Source organism: Protomyctophum parallelum (genome assembly GCF_964188405.1).
Source record: "Protomyctophum parallelum genome assembly, chromosome: 9".
NCBI classification, from domain to species: Eukaryota; Metazoa; Chordata; class Actinopteri; order Myctophiformes; family Myctophidae; genus Protomyctophum; species Protomyctophum parallelum.
The window spans coordinates 36,484,116-36,509,610 of NC_139706.1; the positions used below are offsets into that span (position 1 = coordinate 36,484,116).

The 25,495-nt window shown below is 46.3% G+C and overlaps 1 protein-coding gene across 6 annotated transcripts in view; it reads left to right on the forward strand.

Moving 5' to 3' along the window:
* Positions 1–25,495, forward strand: part of LOC310864739 (muscleblind-like protein 1) — a 98,697-nt gene that overhangs the window by 67,537 nt on the left and 5,665 nt on the right. For 4 of the 6 annotated variants that reach the window (XM_083773466.1, XM_083773464.1, XM_083773465.1 and 1 more), the window contains 4 exons: positions 6,296–6,466; positions 16,178–16,405; positions 22,620–22,859; positions 25,291–25,344. In XM_083773466.1, coding sequence (XP_083629592.1) covers positions 6,296–6,466; positions 16,178–16,405; positions 22,620–22,859; positions 25,291–25,344 — 693 coding nt within the window. The remainder of the gene's footprint in view (positions 1–6,295; positions 6,467–16,177; positions 16,406–22,619; positions 22,860–25,290; positions 25,345–25,495) is intronic. The other 2 variants (XM_083773468.1, XM_083773469.1) reach the window with 1 other exon arrangement.

Consider the following 25,495-nt stretch of genomic DNA (forward strand, 5'->3'; position numbering starts at 1 on the left):
CACTGAATGATTCTGCTGTTAACAATAGAACAACTGATTGTGTCTCGGTAGCGGAGTAGGTAGGGCTCTCGCCTTTGGGACACAAGGTCATGGATTCAAATCTGAGTACAGACAACTCAGCGTATGAGTCTTCTTTGAGACAGTATTGGAATATCTTGGAATATCTTGTGTGAGGAGACTGAGCCTGCAAGCTACATGCTGGCAGTTAACCAAAATATAACTCTTGGCAAAAAGAAAACTATAAACAAGTGCCACACCTCTGATGTATTTAGCACCTCCAAAGACGGGGAGATGGATCACATTTGTTCTGTGGAATGACTAGAGGCTGGTATGGAGAGTCATCCTCATCCAGACAGAACCCAGACATTCAACCAACCTCTCTGACAGTGCAGGGACGGGGGACGGGGGGGGAGAAGGCCTTAGCATATCTGTGTGTCAGAGGAGAGGGGGTAGACAGGTGATGGCAGACCAGAGTCATCCTGAGTAAATTCTGCTAGTCACACAGTAGCCAGAGGGAGCTGTGCTTTGGCTCAGACAGGCTCACCATTAACCAGCACTGACATCGTTTAGACAGCAGGGAAATTGTGTGTGTGTGTGTGTGTGTGTGTGTGTGTGTGTGTGTGTGTGTGTGTGTGTGTGTGTGTGTGTGTGTGTGTGTGTGTGTGTGTGTGTGTGTGTGTGTGTGTGTGTGTGTGTGTGCGCGCGCACACCGGGACATTAGCTTTACAGGGCAGTGGTACTGCAGCGTCCTCAGGCTAATGCGTGTTTAGACTCCAGCTGAGCCACGTAAACTGCAGAAAAAGAAAAAAACAGAAGGTCAAGAACAAGGTCTGGATAAAGCACAAGGCAGGCATGTGAATTCCAATCACAGCGTAATGTCTGAGCATTCACCTAGCAAAACACACGGGAGGCATACTATCATCCGACAGAGCATTGCTCCGAGGTGCGCTGCGGGTCGGGAGAGGGTTGCGGTTAGGTTTAGGTGTCTGCCCCGGGGGAGGTTAGGGTTAGGGTGAGGGAGGAGGTAGGTTGTCGTTCGGACCAATGCTCCGTCGGATGAAAGTACTGCACTCAAAACACACTGTGTGTCTGTGTCTGCGTGCGTGCGTGCGTCTGTCCATGCGTGTGTGCTCACTGTGCTGTGTGTGTATCCGTCTCAGCAATTCCCATGTTGATTTTAGATGATTTCGTTGCTTCGCTGATCTAAAGCATCGTTTCAGCATCAAGGGTTTTATTTGAAGTTGAGACATCACTTTGACTGACGATCAGTCAACGTTACAGTGAATCATGTGCTGTCCATGAATGTCAACCATTACATGATGCTTTGTGCCTATACAACAGCAATACCTAGAAGCATACAGTATCACCTTTTATAGTCAGAAGAAGACACACACGAACATGTGCGCATACGCATGCACGCACAGGGCTGACAATGGGTTGTAGCCACCCAGAGGGAATGTTCCTCGTATATCAAGAAAGAGACATTAACCAATTAGCCCTAATCAATAGGGGGAGTCACATGGGGATAAGCCAGTCTGGGAGCAGCATCAATGTCCGCTCCAGGGCCAATCAACTGCTATGGCTCTCTGCACCTGGCCAATCAGGCTCTGAAATTCAGCTGTTCACCAATGCAATTTTTTTGTCTGTCTCTAGGCAGATCAGGCTGTAATGAGGAAATAGTGTCAAAGAGTGCGCAGGGGAGAGCATAAAGGGCTCAAGGCTGGAGGGAAGAGAAGTGGGTGATACTAGTGTTTGTGTGTGCGTGCACATGTGCATGAATGCGTGTCATAGTGGACCACAGTGGGCAGCCAGTAGGTCATCTCACTGAGATAAGCAGAAACATGTCATCCAACCTTTAATACCTCCTGGGAGGTTGTAGATTTGTCGCCAGGATGCTCTCATCATTCCTGGGAGCATTTTAAAAGAGGACGATCGGCATAAGATGGAAGGAGATGAAAGAGGCTGATAGAGATGCAGCTTTGATGGTGGGATCAAAGGGGATAGGTGTTCTTGCTTGGAAGAGAGAGAGAGAGAGAGAGAGAGAGAGAGAGAGAGAGAGAGAGAGAGAGTCTTCACTGCTCTGTATTCACGATGAGGAGAGCAAATATCAGCATGGGGCGCAGCATGTCAAGGGATTGAGAGGAACGGAAGGCATGGACGAGAGAGAGGAGGAGGAGGAGATATCTAAGATATTACACCTAGCAGTAGCCAGGGGAGTGTTCAGTGGAGCAGGCATTATGAGAGTGTAAATTACATTCCCTCCTTTTCCCCTTAGGCTGTCGACTGGATGAATATAATCACCCAGAGCGCCAGGCACCTAGAGACGCACACAATGCACTGTCTATAGACACTAGCAGAATACTGGATGGAGCACTGTGATGTGTGTATGTTTTAACTGTATTTTCATGCTACATACCTGTCTGTATGTGTTTGTGGATATCTGCCATTGAAGTTCGGTCATGCATGCAGTGTATCACATCTGTTTCTGTGGCCTTGGGCTTGTTCACTATCAAAGTATAATTGAAAATGCATCCTGTAACACAAACTGCATTTCTCTCAATGCACTGACTGCTATAACATTCCTCTCACCTTTTTGGTAGCCAAGAAGAAAATGTAGAAAATGTAAGATTCCCTGGCAGGTCCATTCCGCAAGGCAAAGCAATTTTCCTTTAAGAAATTCACTTTTGCATGCAAACGTGCATCCACCACTAAGGGTGACTTAGAAAATTGCTACATCTGTACTTTTTGGACCAATTTGATTGTTTTCTTAAATGTTAAATTGTTCTACATTATGTGCTAGAAATGGGCTGCAGGCCGCAGGCAATATTGACATTATTGGTTGTTCAGTTTGACCCACCAGTTTTGGAGATATGTAAGAGAGTAATGTCTTGCAGAAAACAGCGAGTTGATCAAACAGGCTTGAAAGGTTCACTTCTGTGGTCTCTAACATTACACCTAGCTACATGTTTAAGCATTTATTTCATATTTACATGTCGATTTCAGCTCTGACACTTATTTCAGAAATGCTCTAGTATGTGAAGAGTCTGCCTAAAAAAAAAACTTTTTCTCCTCTGGTGAAAAGCTGGAGTTTGCGTGAAGGGGTAAAACACCAAAAGGGGTTCCCGCCCAGAGCGTCTGCTAAATGCCTAAATTGTCAATTGGAACAGAAAGAAAGTGATGGGGAAAGACATGAGGTCCGGAGATTTGATCTCTCTGCTTTATAAACTGAGCTTCAGACGTCAGAGACGTAGGTCAGATCCTCTTCAATGTAACGGCGCCGATACAGGCCATCAATGCCAATTAAGGCTCATTACTTCTTTACACTGAGCAACGTTTTCCAGTTCTCCAAATTCTGCTGCTTCAACTTCCGTGTGCTCCTGACCTCTGTTTTGTTGTTTAATTAAGCGCTATGGCCCTCATTTATCAACCGTGCGTACGCCAAAATATGGGCGCACGCCGAAATTACCGACATTTTCGGCATTTAACATTTCCGGCAAAGCTTGAAATTGAACTTGAGTAGGACAAATAGTCACGTCTGGTCGCGAGCTGGCGTACGCTGTTTTTCTGTTTTACACAAGCGGAGCAGCCTTGTCTGAACTGCTGAGAGGCTGTCACAGGCATCAAAACATATGTATTCACTCCTAAAATGTTTATATAAAAGGTATGTATAATGTATATGGGCTACATGTAAAAAATAAATAAATAAAAATGTTAAGGAATACATGTGTCATATGAAATTAGTAGGAGATAAAATCGCGCAATTAAAAACAATGTTGCAAGAGATGCTTAAGCCATTTAAACAGTGTTTTGCATGAGCGCATACATGCGAGGATTTGGGCTGTCTGTGCTGAAATATTTCCATGACGGGACGTTGGAGAGTATAGTGCAGCAGCTGCTGCAGCTCAGCTGCGGAGAGTCCCAACGTGCAGGTATAGCCTACTGTAGCCTAATCTACAGCATGAAGGCCGATGTCTTTCTTACGGTATGTGCAATATAATAAACCCGACGCGTCGCTCGAATGCCAAATGTACCGTGCCAGGCTGTGGCAGGCTCCCAGCGCAAGTGGGAACTGCATCGGAGATATAGGTATATTACCCAGCCAGCCCATGCACCAGCCACATGAGGCTATGGTTTTGGCTGCACATTCATATAACAGTGACTAACGACTGCGAGGCAATCTAAATAGACTGGCGAACGTCGGAACGTGCATGGTCAGTTGGTCACGGACGGACCACTGTGATAGAGAGAGACAGACAGACAGACAGACAGACAGGACAGGAGGAGCACCTGCAAAACAGCAGCGTGTGTGTGCCTATTTGTTATTTAATTATGGTTCACAGGTTCAGGTTTTCGTTCACTAATATATCTTGTTGTATATTAAATTAAAAATACTTTAATAATTTAATATACAACTAACAACACACAGTTAAAGTTGCAAATAGCGATATGTGCGTGCGTGCGTGCGGGGGGTGAGGGGGAAGCGAAGCGAGAGGAGAAACAGACAGCTTTATTTAATGTGTCATGTAGGTGCGTGCGTGCATGACAGCAAGGCAAGCGAGGTGAGAGGGAAACAGACAGGGACCCTGCATGAATTAAATAAAGTTGTAGGCCTACCCTGTCACAGGGTAGGCCTACAACTTTATTGTCTCCACCAGGCCGAAGGCATGTGGGGAGAGTATGTTTTGCACTCCGTCCGTCCGTCCGTGTGTCCGTGTGTCCGTCCGTCCGTCCGTCCGTCCGTCCGTGAGGAGCTAATCTCGGCCACCGTTAACCCGGTCGATGCCAAATTTTGCACACACACTCCCTGGATGCCAACGATGAACCTCTGCCCCAAACTTTCCACAACGGCCTGTTATAGCGCCACCAGGAGGCCGCTTTGTGCAAAACAAGTTTTTGCACAGTACACCTACAGATTTTGTCCAAACATCACGCAAATTGGTACACAGTCTCTCTACAGCCATTCAACCAAACCGGTCTTTCACATTTCTCAGACTCCATCCTCATTGGCTAAGATTGGCTTCCAAAGTTCACAGGAGTGCTCAGTTTCAAACAAAATGCTGCAAATCATGAACACATCGCGGGATTTCCGTGAAATTGTGCACCCACATTCCCACTAGGCCGAGGACGAAATGCCACATGAACAATTTCAACTCAGCCTCAAGGTGGCGCTATAACTGGCCGAAAAGTGTTTTTAACTCTAACTGCACGGATCTGTGGATAACTTTGTATGCCAACTCCCTAGAGGCCAAGGAAAAACCTTTGCCTGGAATTTTTCACATCTGCTCTTTATAGCGCCACCAGGAGGCCGACATATGTAAAACACATTTTCTATTATTACTCCTTCAGATTTTATCCAAATTTCACGCAAATCGGTACACATGATCTCCATAGTCATGTGATCAAGACAGGTTTGTTTGATTTCTCATATTCCATCCTGATTGGCTAAGATTGGCTTCCAAAGCTCACACGATTCGTCCATTTCGAAAAAAGCCCACAAATCACAAACACAGTGTGCAATTTCCATTACATTATACACGCACATTTTCAATAGGCCGAGGACGACATGCCACAATTTCTTCCTCAAAATCAGCCTCACGGTGGCGCTATAACAGGCCAATTCCTGTTTTTAGCTATAACTGCATCGATCTGTATACAACTTATGTATGCACACATGGAAAAACATTGTACCTGCATCCCTCCAATACGAACCTCCGGCCCAAATCTTCCTCAACAGCCTGTTATAGCGCCACCATGAGGCCACAACCTGACCTGCCCTGGTGGAGACCTGTGCCGATTGGCACTTTGTCTAGTTTAGTTGTCTGTTTCTCCTCTCGCTTCGCTTCCCTTGCTGCCCGCCTCACCCCCCGCACGCACGCTTTATTTAATTCATGCAGGTGTTCGTTCTTTATTTGTTTAACAACACACCAGTTAGTTGGGCTTGCAAGTTGCGTGTGCGTGCTGTGCGTGTGTATGAGAGAGGGGGGTGAGGCGAGCAGCAAGGCACGGGAGAAACCTATTTTTTCATGTAACCATGGTTTCAGGAAACGTATTGCCGTTGTTCATGTCGCAAAAACGAGGGTGAGGCTTGATTTCTTAGGGCGTGCCAGATCAAATTCAGCCGTGACATTTATTAACGTGAGAACAAAATTAAGGAAGGATCAGCTGTTTGTGATCACTTTATAAATGCCGTGGCGACGTGGGTGTACTACGAAACCTGCACTCGAATCTGTGGCAGATTTTACACTCGATTGATAAATGAGGGCCTAAATCTCTTCCACTTGTGTCCTCCCCACAGGGCCGCTGTTCCAGGGAGAACTGTAAGTACCTTCACCCACCGCCCCACCTAAAGACCCAGCTGGAGATCAATGGCAGGAACAACCTGATACAACAGAAGAATATGGCCATGTTGGCCCAGCAGATGCATCTCGCCAATGCAATGATGCCTGGTGCACAGCTGCAGCCAGTGGTGAGAGGACATACACACAAAGACACATGCATACTGTATAATAGGTGCACAAATGCATAGACACACACAGGCACACACATTATAGTAAGTACAACTATACCCATGCATAAACTCGAGCAGACATATGCAATAAATCCCCTTTAGATGCAACCATAGATGCAAGCTGCGCAGTTCGTTTTCTTTTTTATTGTTACTTCCCTGCTGTCTAAACGATCTTGTGTACAGTTACATAAACGCCCACTTTCTCTTTGTCTAGTAGTCTATGACAGGGGTTCCCAAACTTTTTTGGACCAGGTACCCCTTTTGGGGTAGATATTTTTCCAGGTACCCCTCATCCTCGCAACACATATTTACAACCACAAGCAGTGTTTCCTGCAGGAAAAAGCTTTGGCATGGTGCTGGGCGCAGGCCGCAGGGGGGCCTTCTTGCGTCGAACATTTTGATTAATTAATTAATTTGATTCAATAATTAATTAATAAGATTAATAAATTAAGATTAATTTGTATTATTGCTCTTGTATTGCTATTGGAGACACTGGGGGGACACTGGGGAGGCACTGGGAAGGCACTGAGGGGACACTGGGGAGGCACTGGGAAGGCACTGAGGGGACACTGGGGAGACACTGGGAAGGCACTGGGGAGGCACTCAGGGGGACACTGGGGAGGCACTGGGGAGGCACTGAGGGGACACTGGGGAGACACTGGGAAGGCACTGGGGAGACACTGGGGAGGCACTCAGGGGGACACTGGGGAGGCACTGGGGAGGCACTGAGGGGACACTGGGGAGGCACTGGGAAGGCACTGAGGGGATACTGGGGAGGCACTGGGGAGACACTGGGGAGCATGGGGAGGCACTCAGGGGGACACTGGGGAGGCACTGGGGAGGCACTCAGGGGGACACTGGGGAGGCACTCGGCTGGGCACTGGGGAGGCACTCAGGGGGACACTGGGGAGGCAGGGGATACTGGGGACAGTGGGGAGGCACTGGGGAGACACTGGGGAGCATGGGGAGGCACTCAGGGGGACACTGGGGAGGCACTGGGGAGGCACTCAGGGGGACACTGGGGAGGCACTGGGGAGGCACTCAGGGGGACACTGGGGAGGCACTGGAGAGGCACTCGGCTGGGCACTGGGGAGGCACTCAGGGGGACACTGGGGAGGCACTGGGAAGGCACTGAGGGGACACTGGGGAGGCACTGGGAAGGCACTGAGGGGATACTGGGGAGGCACTGGGGAGACACTGGGGAGCATGGGGAGGCACTCAGGGGCACACTGGGGAGGCACTGGGGAGGCACTCAGGGGGACACTGGGGAGGCACTCGGCTGGGCACTGGGGAGGCACTCAGGGGGACACTGGGGAGGCAGGGGATACTGGGGAGGCACTGGGGAGACACTGGGGAGCATGGGGAGGCACTCAGGGGGACACTGGGGAGGCACTGGGGAGGCACTCAGGGGGACACTGGGGAGGCACTGGGGAGGCACTCAGGGGGACACTGGGGAGGCACTGGGGAGGCACTCGGCTGGGCACTGGGGAGGCACTCAGGGGACACTGGGGAGGCACTGGGAAGGCACTGAGGGGACACTGGGGAGGCACTGGGAAGTCACTGAGGGGACACTGGGGAGACACTGGGAAGGCACTGGGGAGACAATGGGGAGACACTGGGGAGGCACTCAGGGGGACACTGGGGAGGCACTGGGGAGGCACTCAGGGGGACACTGGGGAGGCACTGGGGAAGCACTGAGGGGACACTGGGGAGGCACTGGGAAGGCACTGGGGAGGCACTGGGGAGAAACTGCAGCCACTGGGGAGACATTGGGGAGGCACTGGGGAGACACTGGGGAGGCACTCAGGGGGACACTGGGGAGGCACTCAGGGGACACTGGGGAGGTACTGGGGAGCCACTGGGCAGACACTGGGGAGGCACCATGGCGGACACTGGGGAGGCACTGGGCAGACACTGCAGGGCAGACACTGGGGTGGCACTTGGGGAGGCACTGGGGAGGTACTGGACATTTCATATCACACACACACCATGATTCACTAGCCCCCTCAATCTTTTTTTTTTTTTCTTTTTTTTTTTTGCTTGGGTACCCCCTGGCTATGCGTCGCGTACCCCTAGGGGTCCGCGGACCCCACTTTTGGAACCGCTGGTCTATGAGATGCTATAAAGTACATATGGTGAAGGAGACTTGGTTGTTAGGCTTGAATCTAGTTTAAATTCTTCCATGCTTTGCTCTGTCCGTCCATGTGTGATGGAGGAGAGAGAGGAAAGGTAGGCGGTGAACTAAATCTACCTCAAGGGCTCTTCAAAAGTGTGCCAAATACTGGATGTGTGGAGAAGCACGTACTGCAAACACACAAGGAGACACACATATGCACGCCCACACACGCATATGTGGCACACATAATAATAAGTCATAAGTCAATGGCTTATCGGTCTTATCTGTAGTGGCTACAGAGGCTGAGGAGAGAGGCCGATTGAGAAGAACAGGATTTTTAAAACAGGACAGAAGCGATAGATCTTCCTTGGGACAGTGCTGCCTTCCCTATCTGTTTATGTCATGAGAAGCGAGAGGAATGAGAGGGTGAGAAAGAGAGGCTGACAGAGAAGGACAGAGCGCCAAAGAAGAAAGGTAGGATGGAGAAAGGCAGCAGGAGATAAGTGGACAGTAAAAAGACAGGAGGATAAAGTGAAGACGATAGCATAGCAGCGAGGGACGATGGCTTTAGATCTGCAGTACAATGGCACTACAGTACAGGAGAATAGAAGGGACATAATGCAAGGGAAACAAAGATAAATTCACTCTGGCTTCTTTCTCAATTGTCTGCTTTTCTCTTTCCCTCATCCCCCTTCTATTCTTTCCCTGCTTTGTCTACCGCTCTCTTCCACTTTTCCCCATATATCTGACTTTGTATGTCAAGCGTAGGAGGGTATACCTTAATTTCCTGCATGGTATAGTGGTATACTCACTATACAGTGAAGGAGGGTGATGTTCATTACAGCTGGCTGTGAGCGATGGTGCTTATGATGTCATGTGTTAAAGGGATGAAAAGGCTAGTTACTATCTCTCCTACTATGAGTCTGACCTGACATTATTTTGATTCAGTGAACATTGTCACTGTTAATTATCAATGACGGAAAATAATCAAGAAAACCTCTTAACTCCACTTTAGCTGGATTTGGGTAAAGTCAAGTGGTGATAATATAATGACAATAGTATCTGACAATATACCAAATTTCGATCGAGGCAGTATTGCTTTGTTTTAAAGACTAGTCCTTACCCGTTCTGAATATATGAACAGCAAATGATGTTCAGTGTGGGTAATGTGATAGGGGGGTGTTGTTTACAGATGGTGTTGGGCACAAAAGTAGGCTAATTAAACGTTTCTTTTGCAAGTAAATGCTGTAGTACAATCATAAGTACACCATTGATGTGTGATGTAAATTTGGTGGTGATATTCTGCCTATAAATGGTCAAAAGTTATTGAATATTTTCATTCCCGTTAACATGCCCCCGTCCAACTGTCAGAGCTGGCTTTCAGGTGCCTGTGCCACGCAACCCGCGCGTTGGCCGTGATGCTTCCCCAAAGAAGAAGTTATGTCGACTGACGCAAGAGTAGCTAGTAGTATCAGGGTCTGAGTTGTTTCGCCCGTGGCGAGCATGGTTTCTTCCGGGGGTTTGAGTAAAAAGCGACAGTGGGTCTGTTGCGTGGCAAAGTGTGTCCCAGTATTAATCTGTGTCCGTCCCAACATGCATTTCACTGGTGACACTGGTGACACGTGATTTGCGGGGAGATGTGTTTTTTTACGCAAATTAATTTAATTATGAATGTTCGAATGTTTGGCGTGTGTAAAGCAGGGCAGATTGAGGTTGGAGGACAGGGCTGTGCGGCGCTAGGTTCCGTGAGGCGGTCCGTGCGTCGTGGCGTTGTGAGATGACGCAGAAAGCGAGCAGCTGTCTTGCTCTATGCTAAGGAAGTACTCTGACTGACTGATTGACAGACAACGACCGAGCGATTTAGACAGCGATCGAGCGTTCGCTAAATTATTAGATAGGCCTATGGGTTTCTTCATTTTCTGAACAAAAAAAAGGTCGTTTTTTTATTTCTTTAAAAATGCACATTTTTAGTTAGGTGGTTTTAGGAGCAAGGACAGCAGAGATATATAATATCCAGTATATCACATACCCGGCCTTTATTTGCCTTTGGTGAGGAAGTGATAGAGAAAGTGATATTAATATGGCAGCTAAAAAAAAACAAAAAACTGTACCATGCACTAAACTAGTGTTTCTCAATGTGGGTTCCCCAGCAAAATGAGTTGTTTAACTCATTTATTCCGGCCAGTTGTTAGCATAAATACCAGGTCCAGGTGCCACCATACGCGTTCACTTTAAGAGTCAGAGTTTGCCGAAGATTAACCACGAAGACTACCACGACCATAAGACTACCACAAAGAGATAGCTGCTGTGATTGTAGGTACTTCAGTTTGGCCGCGGGCAACCTACACCATCTGTCCCCGTCCGTCCTACATTACCTGGAGGACTGTGGCTGTGTAGTGTGTAGATAATTTTCCTGCTCTTTAGAAACAGTAGAACATAGAAAAGAGAAAAATAGAAAAAACGGTGTCTGACTGAAAGAAGTTTATATGATTTGGTCAACTATAATAGGACAATAATCTCTCATAGACACTATAGCAGTTCCAGCAGGGGAGCCCAGACCACATTAGCCAGCTCTTACTGTGATCCCTATATGATCCCAGTTCAGCGTAGATATAATCCCTCCACCTGGTGTTTGGCCTGCCCCATATAGCCTCTTCCCAGCTGGACCTGCCTGGAAATCCTCCCTGGGGAGGTGACAGCATCCTTGCTAGATGCCCAAACCACCTCAACTGACTCCTTTCTTCTAAAAGAAGCAGCAGATTCCCTCACAGATGACTGAGCTTCTCACCTTACACCTAAAGCCCCGTTCAGACCTAAAGAAGCTGAAAAAAAAAGCAAAGCAAAACTCATTTCAACGCAGCTTTTTTTTTGAGAAAGTGGGCGTGTACAAGGTACCTGTCACTCGAGCTGCCTGGACTGGCTTTGAGACGAGAAAGAACACAGGCAGTTTGAGCAGATGCGCATTTGAAAGTCTAAAATGTAAAATAGCGACTGTAGAGGAGAAATAATTATATATTTAGTTACATCATAACCTATTTATCGATGAATAAATAATATAATCTTGGTAAACTTGTTTGTAAATAACCGAACGGAGCGGATCTCAATCCCCCCCGTCTTCAGTGCTCATCTCCCCCCCACTCCGCTCTCGAGCGAAACCCTCCGGGCATTTTAAATAGCGGCTCTGTATGTAATGTTAATGTTGATTTAGCAAGAGCATACCGTAGAAATACAATCAGGACAGGACAGGTCGGATCAGGGATGTCCACATGCATATCATACAACTGATATAAAGGCTATTAATTATTGATCTCTCTCGCGCACGCACACACACACACACACACGGTGCACACGACGCGCTGGGGACTCGGGACTTTAGTTCTTTGTCTATAGACTATATATATATCTGCTCATTTATAAACCGTGTGTGTGTTTAGTCCACGGTCAGAGTCAGCTACGGGGTTCAGTTGTTCACCTCGGTGGGAACCGGGAGGGGGTAATTACTGCATGTTCACTGAGAGAGAACTGGCTCGCAAGTGATCCCCGTGTCAGCTCCTCCACGGTGCTCAATATCACACACACACACACACACACACACACACACACACACACACACACACGGGGATTGTGTTCTATCTATCTATAAATATAGGCTATCTACTGTCTTTCAACTTTTGCTATAAGGTTCATCGATAGGCCTACATTAACGCAATAAACCAATTGAAATGATTCCCTCAAATAAATCGTATCTATATGCGATTGGTTTATCGATTCAGAACGCAGCAAACCAATCACAAAACACGGGCAACATATTGCATAAATAGAGGGGGTACATACAACTGATATAAAGGCTATTAATTATTTTTTAAAGGTATGATTCACGGTGCCCAAGTTTCAACAATCAACATACAATGCAGCTGCCGACACACACACACACACACACACACCCTCACACACACACACACACAAACACACACACGACGACCACAGAGCGGGCTGCCTCCCCTCTTCTCGGGGGAAAGTTCTGGGGAAAAAGGCAGCGGGTCCGACACGAAAAAACAACCGGTTGGAACTATATTGTTTAGTTGTTTGTCTATCTATCTATATCTGCTAATTTATCAACCGTGTGTGTGTGTGCACTGTTTAGTCCACAATCAGCGTCAGCGACGGATAGCGTTCTGGACTGGTCAGTAGTCCATCAATAGCTTCGATGAGAACCGGGGGGGGGGGGGGGGTGAATGCAGGAGCACTACTCCCCAGAAAACCGTGCCAATCCACTGGGATAGAACTGGCTCGCGACGGAACACAACCTGTTTTCACCGCTTCAACAACTTATTTCTCATATAAACTTTCATTTCTATCGATAAATATGCTATGGTCTTGCCAAATATCATTCAGATTTCATATACAGCCCATATTTAAAAAGTATTTTTTTAAATGCGGAGAATCGGGCCGGACAGCTCTCGGAGAGGCAAATGGTTTTGTGAAATGAGCTCAACTCCGCCTCCTCAAACCACGCTGTGCTCTGATTGGCTAGACGCAGCTTTTAAAAGCTTCAGCTTCAGCTTCAAAACGCAAAAGCTGCTCTGCATAGAGATAACATGGGACCACGAAGCTAAAGCAGAAGCTAGCTTCATGCAGTGTGAATGGAGCTTAAAGGAGATGCCAGTCACTCTACTGAGAAAACCCATTTCGGCCAATTGTAAACGCAAATCATGACCCATATTTCATAAATCATGACCATAGGTGAGAGTAGGAACAAAAATTGAACTTTGTCTTCTGGCTCAGCTCTCTTTTCATCACAATGGTGCGGTACCAGTCATACGGTACCAGTCATACTAACTAACTTGTAGTTGACCCACTTTTTTGGGGTCATCCTGCAGTAGGCTAATTTCTGCTATGAATATAAAACTGTCCTATAAAATAATTTAATTTAAGTAATCGCTGTCCAGCCCCCTGGCTGACTCTGCTTCATTACTCACTATATGTCATATTGGCTGCTGCTGTTCACAGATGATGCCCAGGCTGGGGCGGAGGTCACCAACACGCAGGAAGAACTTGTGACCCGCTCCATCAACCATCACACTCGTCAACCTCACTCAAAGTGGGGAACTGTCTCTGAGGCAGCCAATACCTTTTAACACAACTACACTTTTACACGTTAGCCTATAATCTCTCTTTACACACCCAAACACACACGCACGCACGCACCCTCACGCGTTTGAATGAATTGCGTGCAATTCATTAAAAAAATGGGTTTCTCAATTATGTAAAACTTGGCAATTAATTCAAACACCTTATTTGGCAGCTGTTGCTCTTTGCCCTCAGAACATTGCACAACCCTTATCCCCATCCATCAGACTCACGGAGGAACAATTAAACCATTACATACCATTTCAACAAAGATATGGCACTGATAAATGCAATGAGTAACAAAGACTTAATCAAATGTTAAAAACACACTTTTCTTGCAGCTAACTGACTATATTTCAATGTTAAGTGAATCGTGCAGCCCTAACACACATACTCATAGTCAAGAAACCAACACATGTTTGTGCCAATAGAATGCTAGCAGCAAAGGAAAGGACTAAAGGAGTGAACTTTGTATTTGCTCTACTAAGACATGAGTGTCTATTTTTGTATTTCTCTCTCTCTCTCTCTCTCTCTCTCCTCTACATGTCCCATCCTCTGTTGTGCTACAGTATATTGCTGACTTATACCATCTCTTGTTTCTCCCTTTACTGTACTGCGTGCTTAACTCGAGCAGGGGTAATTTGAGTAGGAATGAGGAAGGATACAACGACTCGTATAATGTATCTGTAGGCAGATATTATTTGATGTCTACACAATAAAATCCTCTGTGTTCATTTTACTCGATCAGTGTACAGATGCCACCAAATGGACACATACAGTAACTTTCTCCTGTGCAAGCAACAGTTAAAAGAGTTATTTTCTTATTTTTTATGTTTTGCTTATTTAAACTATAAGTTCCCTCAGCACCACCTGATCCAATCCAAGTGCGCTTGTGCCATGGTCTCTCGAGACTGAAGGCCGCTACTACTAGCGCCTATTGAAAGAAATATTATAAATATAGATGTCGTTTGGTACAGAGCCCTGGAGTGGCCATGGTGAGAAAAATAATTTATCTGGACCGGTCGAGATATTATCTGGACCATTCGAGATATTATCTGGACCGGTCGATATATTCTTTATCTTGACCGGTCGAGATAAATTATTTTTTATTATATGTTGGGGTTGCGGGCTGAAAAGTTTGGGAACCCCCATATACAGGCTAAACATTCCTATATTTAGAAGGGTTTAAATGCCACTTAGTATTATAATTAAAATGCTACCATCAATTTACAATTTACAATTTAGGCATTTAGCAGACGCTCTTAATCCAGAGCGACTTACATTAAGCAAGAACAAAAAAGCATGGGAATACATCACATAAAAACATTTATCAAGAAACATGCGTAAGCTAAGAAAGTAACAGTGGAATATCTATATAATGAAGCTATACATATAAACTATACATCTATACTACTATGCTATACATATGTACTATGACGTGCTATGACTACATACAATGCAATTATAGTGCTGTCTACATAATATGCTATAAGTCTGTATCAAATGCTATCTAAGTCTACAGAAATGCTATCTAAGGGGGTGGGGTAAGTGCTATGGGCCATGATGGAGTCTGAAAAGGTGGGTTTTCAGACTACGGCGGAAGATTGGGAGTGATGCTGCAGTTCTGACTGCAATGGGAAGTGCATTCCACAGTTTTGGAGCCAGAAGGGAGAAGAGTTTGGGACGTGTGGAGCGTTGTCCCGGCGTTTTTAGTGAGGGTACTTCCAGCTTCCCTGCGTTGGCTGATCTGAGTGCGCGGGAGGGTTTGTAGGGTTCGATTATACTTGCAAGATATGGGGGAGCCATACCTTTGGTTGCTTTGAATGCCAGCATCAGAGTTTTGTATTCTGTGCGGGCAGCGACCGGGAGCCAGTGGAGGGAGCGGAGCAGGGGGGAGACATGTGAGAATTTTGGCTGGTTGAAGACCAAGCGAGCTGCAGCATTTTGGATCAGCTGGAGAGGCTTAAGTGCACATGCTGGTAGGCCAGTAAGGAGGGAGTTACAATAGTCGAGTTTTGACAAGACTGTTGTCTGGATTAGGAGCTGGGCTGATTCCTGGGTGAGGAACGGTCTAATTCGTCGTATGTTATAGAGTGTGAACCTACAGGATCGAGTGACAGCTGTGATGTGAGTTTTGAACGAGAGCTGACTGTCCAGGACAACACCAAGATTCCTGGCTGTTGGGACAGACGTTACCAGGGCGTTGTCTACGGAAATAGTTAGCTCCCGCATAGGGCAGGACTTAGCTGGGAAGAAGAGAAGCTCAGTCTTGTCTGGGTTCAGTTTGAGGTGGTTGGAGGACATCCACTGTGAGATGTCAGCCAGGCATGCAGTGATGCGCTCTTCCACCTGAGTGGCATCGTCTGTTAATTTGTCTATTCCTCATTTTGACCGAATCCCCCGTGTTCTGTGTTTCTCCACAGCCCATGTTTTCAGTCTCGCCCAGCCTTGCCACCTGCAATGCCAGCGCTGCAGCAGCAGCAGCCGCTGCATTTAATCCTTACTTGGGCCCCGTGTCACCAGGCCTGATGCCTGCTGACATCATGCAGAGTGGCTGTGGGCCTGTACTGGTCACCAGCAACCACAACGTTCCTGCACCAGCTGCTGCTGCCGCTGCGGCACAGAAACTCATGAGGACTGACAGACTGGAGGTGAGGAAAACACACACACACACACACACACAGACACAGACACACACACACACACACACACACACACACACACACACACACACACACACACCCTCACACACAGACACACACACACACACACATGAAACAATCTGCATAATTGATTTCTCACTCTGATATCAGTCACTGATTAAAAGACAGATTAGCAGAAATCAAATACACACACCCCCCGATGAGGGCATCGCACAACCTAATTTGCTGTTACGCAAACATCCTGGAAAGGTTTTGATGTGCTGTATCTGAATTTGAATATTATAGGCCTGCGTTAGATTGCTGCTTAAGCAGTCCCTGTTTGTACAGTTTAATTATGGATCTGGTACACAGCTTCTGTTACTGTAACTACATGCCACCATTACCATAATATAGTCATTACTGAGACTAAGGCAAAGAGAAAGTGACGTTAATGAAAGTATCTCTCCAAAGTCATCAGTGTTTCAGGGTATCATGTTCTAAAATAAATAATTTATTCTTCCACAAAAGCAATCAATCATTTAAAATCGAAGCCAACAGCGGCAATTCTCGGGTTGCAATTGGACAGTAAGTCAATCTCATCCATTATGCAGCCCTTCCCTGGAAACGCTTGCACTGGGATAATGGGGAAATCATTGGAAACTGGCAAGAGGTGGGCGGGAATCTTGGAAAGGTTTACACTCTGAATGACGTTGTTGGACTGTGGGTAATTAATGGAGGTGGTTCTGGGGGAAGTCTCTGCGCCCTGCCAACAAGTGCGCAACATGCAGAAAGAGGGAACCGGTCAATGACAGAAAAGAGAGATGGAGGTGGGGTGGGGTGGTGGGATCAATGGGCAGACCTATTACCGTCATTGGGAGATGAGACTGAGGAGGAACTAGAAAAAGTGCCCTTCTGGGAACTGTCCTCAGCCTAGTGGGAATATGCGTGCACAGTTTCATCGCAATCGGACGCTGCGTTGAGGAGTTGTGGCGATTTGTACAAAGCGGGCTACTCCTAAAAACTGTAGGAGCCAATCGTGGCCAATCAGGATGGAATATGAGAAATCAAACAAACCTGTCTTGATCACATGACTATGGAGATCATGTGTACCGATGTGCGTGAAATTTGGATAGAATCTGAACGAGTAATAATAGAAAATGTGTTTTACATATGTCGGCCTCCTGGTGGCGCTATAAAGAGCAGATGTGAAAAATTCCAGGCAAAGGTTTTTCCTTGGCCTCTAGGGAGTTGGCATACAAAGTTATCCACAGATCCGTGCAGTTAGAGGTAAAAACACTTTTCGGCCAGTTATAGCGCCACCTTGAGGCTGAGTTGAAATTGTTCATGTGGCATTTCGTCCTCGGCCTAGTGGGAATGTGGGTGCACAATTTCACGGAAATCACGCGATGTGTTCATGATTTGCAGCATTTTGTTTGAAACTGAGCACTCCTGTGAACTTTGGAAGCCAATCTTAACCAATCAGGATGGAGTCTGAGAAATCTGAAAGACCAGTTTCGTTGAATGGCTCTAGAGAGACTGTGTACCAATTTGCGTGATGTTTGGACAAAATCTGTAGGTGTACTGTGCAAAAACTTGTTTTGCACAAAGCGGCCTCCTGGTGGCGCTATAACAGGCCGTTCTGGAAAGTTTGGGGCAGAGGTTCATCGTTGGCATCCAGGGAGTGTGTGTGCAAAATTTGGCATCGACCGGGTTAACGGTGGCCGAGATTAGCTGCTCACGGACACACACACGGACGGACGGACACACGGACGGACGGACGGACGGACGGAGTGCAAAACATACTCTCCCCCCATGCCTTCGGCCTGGTGGAGACAATGAAGATGAAGAAGGAAGCCAAGGAAGGAAAAGCATAAGAGGAAGCATGAGAGAGGAAAGAAACCAGAGCGGGTCGATTGAATTTCAAAGTGCTGTCGTGACTAATCAGAAATTGTAGAGGTTGAGGTGTGTCAGAAGTCGTGGCTCCATTGCCAGCTTGGAGCAGTGGAGCCAGATTGATGCTGCAGAAGAGGTGTAGAAAGATTGTAAACTCGGTCCACCAGTTGGCAAACTGCATTCTAAATCAACGCTTAACCCAGGTAAACGCCACAGAAACAAACAGATAAAGATCTATCAAATTCAAACTCTTATTTGATAAAACAATGTCAATGTTTTGCCTTCTATGAGTAAAGATCTACTGCCTGTTAGTTGAAGATGAAGACCTGCGGCCTGTCTGTTTGGTGGTGGTGGGGACACGGCTTTATTGAGCCAATACTCTAGCCTAATTTTCTAAAGAACTGGGTTTGCTAAAAATATCTAAAGAAAAGGGCCAGCCATATTTTAGTCTGTCATGTATGTCATTCTAAATAAACACTGCTGGATGTCTGTAGGCGAGCACACATACCGAGCTCAACAGTGGAAACAAGCTGTTTCTTTAAGGCTGAGAAATTCCTATTTTAGAACATGACTCCATCCTCTGTGCTGTTTGCTCTGAGATTAAAAGAAACATTGAAGAAATGTTGCATTTTGAGACCCCATGCTTGAAACCCCCTTTCATCCTTCTCCTTTCCTCCGCTGTATAGACCATACCTTTCCTCACAATCGCAACCTTTGTCTATCCCTCCTTTCTCACGTAGCCATACTGTTTCGGTCTGCATTGAATTGTATCTTTGCTTACCTGCTGCAACCATGGTGATATGCCTGCCTGCCCCAGGGGGATAGTTTCCATGGGGACTGAGCACTAAAATATGATTAGCGGGTCCTTTATTTGTTTGGCCAGCTAAGCACTTCCTGTGTGCTAGGCCCCAATTTATAGCTAGCTGCACGACCGTGTCGCACACTGGACATAGCTCACCTACAAGCTCACTCACAACACATCGCATCTGCGACGCATTGTGAGCTTGTAGATCTGCTGTTTTTGGTAAGTATAAATTTGGCTTTCTCTGTCTTTTTTTGCATGATTAACAACTGTTCGGACAAGCCCTCAGGTTCACACCTGAACTATTAATAATTCTCCTCTCTCTCTCTCTCTTCTTTCCCATGCCAGTCTTATACACCACCTCCTCAGGGACGCTCTTTGCTCTCTATCCCCTTGATCCCTATCTCGCTCTGTCCTCCTATTTCTTATTCATCACCCTCTCTCTCATCATTTTCTCTCCCTCATTTCCTCCCATCCCTCCCTCCCTCGCTCATCCGCCTCTCTAACATCTGCCTGACAACAAGGCAACGTCTTTTTTTTTAAATAAGACCTGCAGCCAGTAGCAGCTGTGGCAGTGATGGCACTGGTGGTGAATTTATTTGTGTGCGTGCGTGCAGAGGCATATGTGTGCTACTGCAAATAGACTGGTTCTCAAAGTGGGGTCTGGGGACCCACAGGGGTCCTTTGGAGTGTTCCTGGGGGTCCCCAGCAAAATGATTATGCTTCAGCTATTCAAAAGTAGCCAATCTACAAGCTCAAAATCTGTGCAAAATCGATGCAACACAATGTTACCTAGGCTACTTTTGTATGTTGCCATAATTTATTTTAATTTATTTTTTAACACAAAAAATCTCTTACGGGGGTCCCTGACATACAATATTTTCAGATAGGGGGTCCAAATATATATTAGACCCATGGGGGAAATTCAGTTTCACCCATGCTGATTACTGCCCAAGTGGGCAGACAGAGTGCAGTTGGTGTGGGCCTGGGGGTGGGTGTTAGAGGTTACATCTCTGATGTCTTGCTTCAGGACACACATTCAACACATTGCCTGCAGGAATTGAACTGGGGACCTTCTGTTTGGCAGGAGGACTATCACCAATTCAGCTATGGCCACAAGTAATAGATAGACTTAGTGCTAGCAGCTAGAGCTAGTGCTAGAGCACCTGCCCTTTTGCCCTCTGAACAGCAATGTGCCCTTTTGAAAGTGTTTTGTACAGTTTGTTCATTTGTTTTGTATAGTGTACAGTATGTGGCACATGGTGACATCGATTGGATTAAAATATAATATTTATGCCACAAAATCTATAAATCTCACACACTATTAAGGCAGCCGGCGGTTTCACTTGAGCACCTGCCCCTCAAAATGTCCGTGCACGCCACTGTACCAGCGACGTAGAGTCTGTGGGGGCCACGGGGCCATGGCCCCCATGAAGAATCCTAGGGCCCCTTTCGGCCCCCATGAAGATTTTCGTGGACATTTTACATTTACATTACATATTTTCTGGGAATTCCGAACATTTTGGACCTCTCCGCCGGCAATCTGAGAATCCCATCGTCAAATATTCGGGAAAACAGCGCCTCCCCTGTTGTTCCTCAGGCAACAGTCTGTCTTGAGAGACACCGGCCGTCCAAGAGGTGTTAAAAAGTGCTAATCGCCTAATCGGGTTTCTTTTGTAGTTGTTCTTGAGGCGTGACATAAAGGGCGCGTTCGGAAATACCACACCGGAGCACACTCGCCTATTAGTTTGCATTGCACAGTGGGCTCAGTGCGCTATTTCCGAACGCGCCCAATAACACTGATCAAGAATTCATTGGTAAAAGTATGCTAAAGAACTCATTTTTAGACCATTTGGGAAATAAATAAATCCGCGGCGGCGGCCTCGCTTCGCTCGGCCGCGACAGTCCCCCCCCCAACGCAATTCTGTAGCCTACCCAAAGGTAAAACGCACCCGCCGCCTATGATCTCTCTCTCTCTCTCTCTCTCTCCCTCCGTATCACTCTCTCTCTCTCTCTCTCTCTCTCTCTCTCTCTCTCTCTCTCTCTCTCTCTCTCTCTCTCTCTCTCTCTCTCTCTCTCTCTCATAATAATAATAATATAGTCCTGAAAGTCCTCACCTTGGCTTGGACATTGGCCTATAGAAGCTGCTTTAAAAGTACCAGCGAAAACAACTTATTTTTTTCCGCGCTGCGGCGGGGGGGGGGGGGGGGGGGGTGCGGGGAGGCGGGGCTGCGGGGGGGTGGACGGGCCCCCATGAGGATTGATCAAACTCTTCGGCTCTGCACTGTACCCTTTCAGTACTGTGGATGAAGAGCTGTCCTGACGGCAGACAAAGGAGGGCTTAGCAGATAACATGTCTGGTGGCCTTTTTGTCTGGCAGCCCATCGGCCTCAAGCCACCTCCTCATGCACACATGTAGGCCTAAACATTCATTTGGTAAAAGGCACAGTGCTTTTCTTCTCACTTCAAAGAGGACTTATGGTGGCATTTGGAGTTAGGGCTGCTCTCTCAGTCTCACAAAGAACTGCTTCAATTCTGAAAACAACACTGTCTCATGAGATCAGTCAGATTACACATTCGGCCACCTCGTCTATGTCGTATGGTAATTGTGTCAGCTCCCGTCCCGCCTCATTGAGCCCCTTGATTTTTTAGACTGAAGCTCCATGCTGATGCCTCCCCCTACTGGCTTACACAGGAATAGCAGCATCAGGGACATAACAACATAGGGAAATAACCCAGTGTTTCTGTGCGTGTGTGTATCAAATCAAATCAAATCAAATTTATTTATATAGCACATTTAAAAACAACTCTCATTGTACCAAAGTGCTTCAAAAATGCAATACAATACAATACAATATAATACAATACAATACAGTGCGGAAGACGTCAATAATAAAACAACAGGCATATAGGACAGAATAATCTAAAAGGAAATGTGCAGGATCATGTTGGTGGTGGAAAGGCTTGTGAATATAAAAATGTTTTCAGTTGTGATTTAAATGACTCAATGGAGGGCGCAGACCTAACTGCGAGGGGAATTTTGTTCCACAGAGTGGGGGCTGAGACAGCAAAGGCGCGGTCGCCCCTGAGCCTCTTTTTTGAGTGCGGAACCCCTAAGAGACCCCTGTCTGCTGACCTGAGGGTCCTGGTAGAGGGGGGATAGGATAGGAGGTCGGTGATGTAAGAGAGGGCCAGCCCATTGAGGGCTTTGTACACAAACAGGAGGGTTTTAAACTGGATTCTGAACCGGACCGGCAGCCAGTGGAGAGAGGCCAGGACAAGAGAGAGAGAGATTATTGAAATGTAATGGTTTATAAATCCAGAGTAATGGTTGGACCAGCCTGTTAGTATAGTCCAGTCTGTCGAGTTAAAATGTGTATAAACGTTCAAAATATTGTATTGACATACTCCCATTGGCACCGTGGCCTCTTGTGCTACTCAGTCGGACAGCAGACTCTTTCGCTCACGTTGCGCGTGTGTGTGTGTGTCTGTGTGTTTTGTGTGGGCCCCCACCCATGTGTCCGCCAGGTTTGTCGGGAGTACCAGCGAGGTAATTGCACGCGCGGGGAGAACGACTGTCGCTTTGCCCATCCATCAGACAGCACCATGATTGACACCAATGACAACACAGTCACTGTGTGTATGGACTACATTAAGGGCCGCTGCTCCAGGGAGAAGTGCAAGTACTTCCACCCACCGGCACACCTGCAGGCCAAGATCAAAGCCGCCCAGCACCAAGTCAACCAGGCCGCTGCCGCCGCCGCCATGGTAAATACCCCTCTAGGAAATAACCACTTAAACCCAATATACTTGGTGGATCTGAATAGCCCTGGGGTCTATAATAGGCAACCTCCTTTTTTCCCCTCTACACCAGTGTTTCTCAAACCTTTTCATTTTAAGGACCCCCAGTTTATGCATTCGTCCACGGACCGCTGTTGGATATAATGCTTTATATCTGGACATTGGGACCACAATCCTCACTGTTATTTTAACTCCAACAGTTAGCAGAACTTTGTACACAACAGTGTTGTTCAGAACCATAAGGCTCCATTTAGTTCCTAACCATCAATACTTTATCCTGTGGAACCCCCTCAAGGACCCCTGGGGGTCCCCAGACCCCACTTTGAGAACCAGTGCGTGAGCTTAGATCTGGAAATGTCAACGAATGTTCGCCTGAAAACATCTCCCTGATGCTTGTATTGCAGCTCCCAGCACACATTCTCCTCTGTCCCTTCAGACCCCTATGTACCCAACACGGATTCCTATTTGTCACTAAGGCACAGTTAACCACTTAAACCCCAGCATCCATATTGTGGGGAAAACTTTCACTGGATCAGATCGCCTATGTTCACCAAAAGATTTCCCCACAATAACTGAAAATACCTGTACACTATAATAGGGCATAGCAATGGCCGTGGTTTTTCTGGTTCCACTGGAAAATTGTCCATTCATTTTTCCCATAGAGATTTACAAAAGATCACCGAGTCAGTAACGATCCATGCCCCACCCGGCTATGCAATACCCGTTGTACCCGTGTCAGAGTACCCGTTCCACCCATCTGTCTGCATCCCTTTTATGCCCATATACAGATACAGAGATTTCTGTATCTATCTCTCTGTGTCCCTTTATTCCTAATATATGGAGTTCTGTGTCAGGCATGCCAAAATATGTCATAACAGGCCACCTGGGCAGGGGCACTGTCCAGAGCCCGGGCAGGGGCCTTTTGTGGCGGTTCCGGACAACTGTGGGTTCGACGGACTGGGAACTGCACTCCCTGTGGGGGTGTCAAATTTGAAGTCGGTGGGGCGAACAGTTCTCGAGTTATGTGCATTACAGCCGTACACACAGACAGAGACATGGTGCATTTGTAGATAGATACTACATTTAATAAATACCCTTTGTTTAGCGGTTTTCATTCTCTTTTTTTTCACAGAATCAAAGGTTTTATGGTCATGATTCATCAGGATCCTGGATGGATTCTAAAATAAGTTATATCAATATTTTTGTAAATCTCCATGGGAAAAACTAATGGTCGATTTTTTCAGTGGAACCATAAAACCCGGGCCACTGCTATGCCCTATAGAGCGTCGCAGTCCCTCCCCCTTTCAGGTGGCCCAGGAAATGAAATGCAATGCTTTTCTCCCATAGGATTTTCTTTAAGTATTTATTTAAAGACGGTTACGCCGCGGACAAAGCCAACTCGGATCGTGACAAATCATGACAATGAACACAATGTTTTGGGCAGATCAAATAATTTATAAGAAGAAAAACAAAACAAATAGTGTTGTCTCCTGCCTTTATTTTCTTCTTTCTAATGATTTGATCGGCCAAAAATATTGTGTTCATTATCATGATTTGTCACGATCCGAGTTGGCTTTGTCCGCGGCGTAACCGTCTTTAAATAAATACTTAAAGAAAATCCTATGGGAGAAATGCATTGCATTTCATTTTCTGGGCCACTCGTCGTTCTGAAAGGTTTTAAGTGGTTATGGTGTGCTTCATTACCAAACCATGCTGGTGTGTGCAGTGCATTTACTACTGTACGTGTGAGGTACTTTTACTTTACTTGAGCATTTCAATTACTTTAGTCCACTTATTATTATCACAACATATACATTAAGTATATTTTGATGGCAATAATTTGTATTTTTACTCAAGCAAACATTTTTGAACACAGGCCTTTCACTTTTTATATTGTGGTATTGCTACTTTTACTTAAGACAAAAAAAGGTACTTCTTCCACCACTGCTGTAATGTAACTGGGCCAACTGCTACCTACCACTGCACTGTGCTGTGTCTTTGTGTCGCTGTGTTGGTTTTGCTGCATATACATTTTACTGTTGGGGGACAGTAAATGTTGGGTAGTATTAGCCAATTAACACATACAGTCTTTTAGTAGTTTAATATTATGTATGAATAATATATTTCTATTCATTAACAATGTCAAGGGCCATGGTTATTTTTAGTAACCCTATTGTCATTAAAGTGCATGCCTTAGTCTTGTTATTGCTGTATATTGCATTCCAATGATTTATTTATTTTTGTTTGTTTGTTTTATTGTTTGTTTGTTTTTATTTGTTTCTCACCAACCCAAACTGCACTGCTGCTCCCATGATGCACCTCCGCTTGCTGGTTTATGTTAATGCGCTTGAACCCCATTGGCCCATTGCCATCATGTGCTCGCTGCCTGCTAATTAAGACACAGTTGGCTGACAAATCACTGAAGCGACCCCTCGATGCAACCTTTGACCTGGTACTATGACCTTTCACCTTTTAGCTTGGCATGTACTGTTAGCTGTGTTAGATTAGATACTGTAGATTTGACTAAAGCTGATTTACACTTTGTCGTATGATGGAGTCATATGCGGAAAATAAGTTTACAACGGGTTGCAGATGCGCTCCGT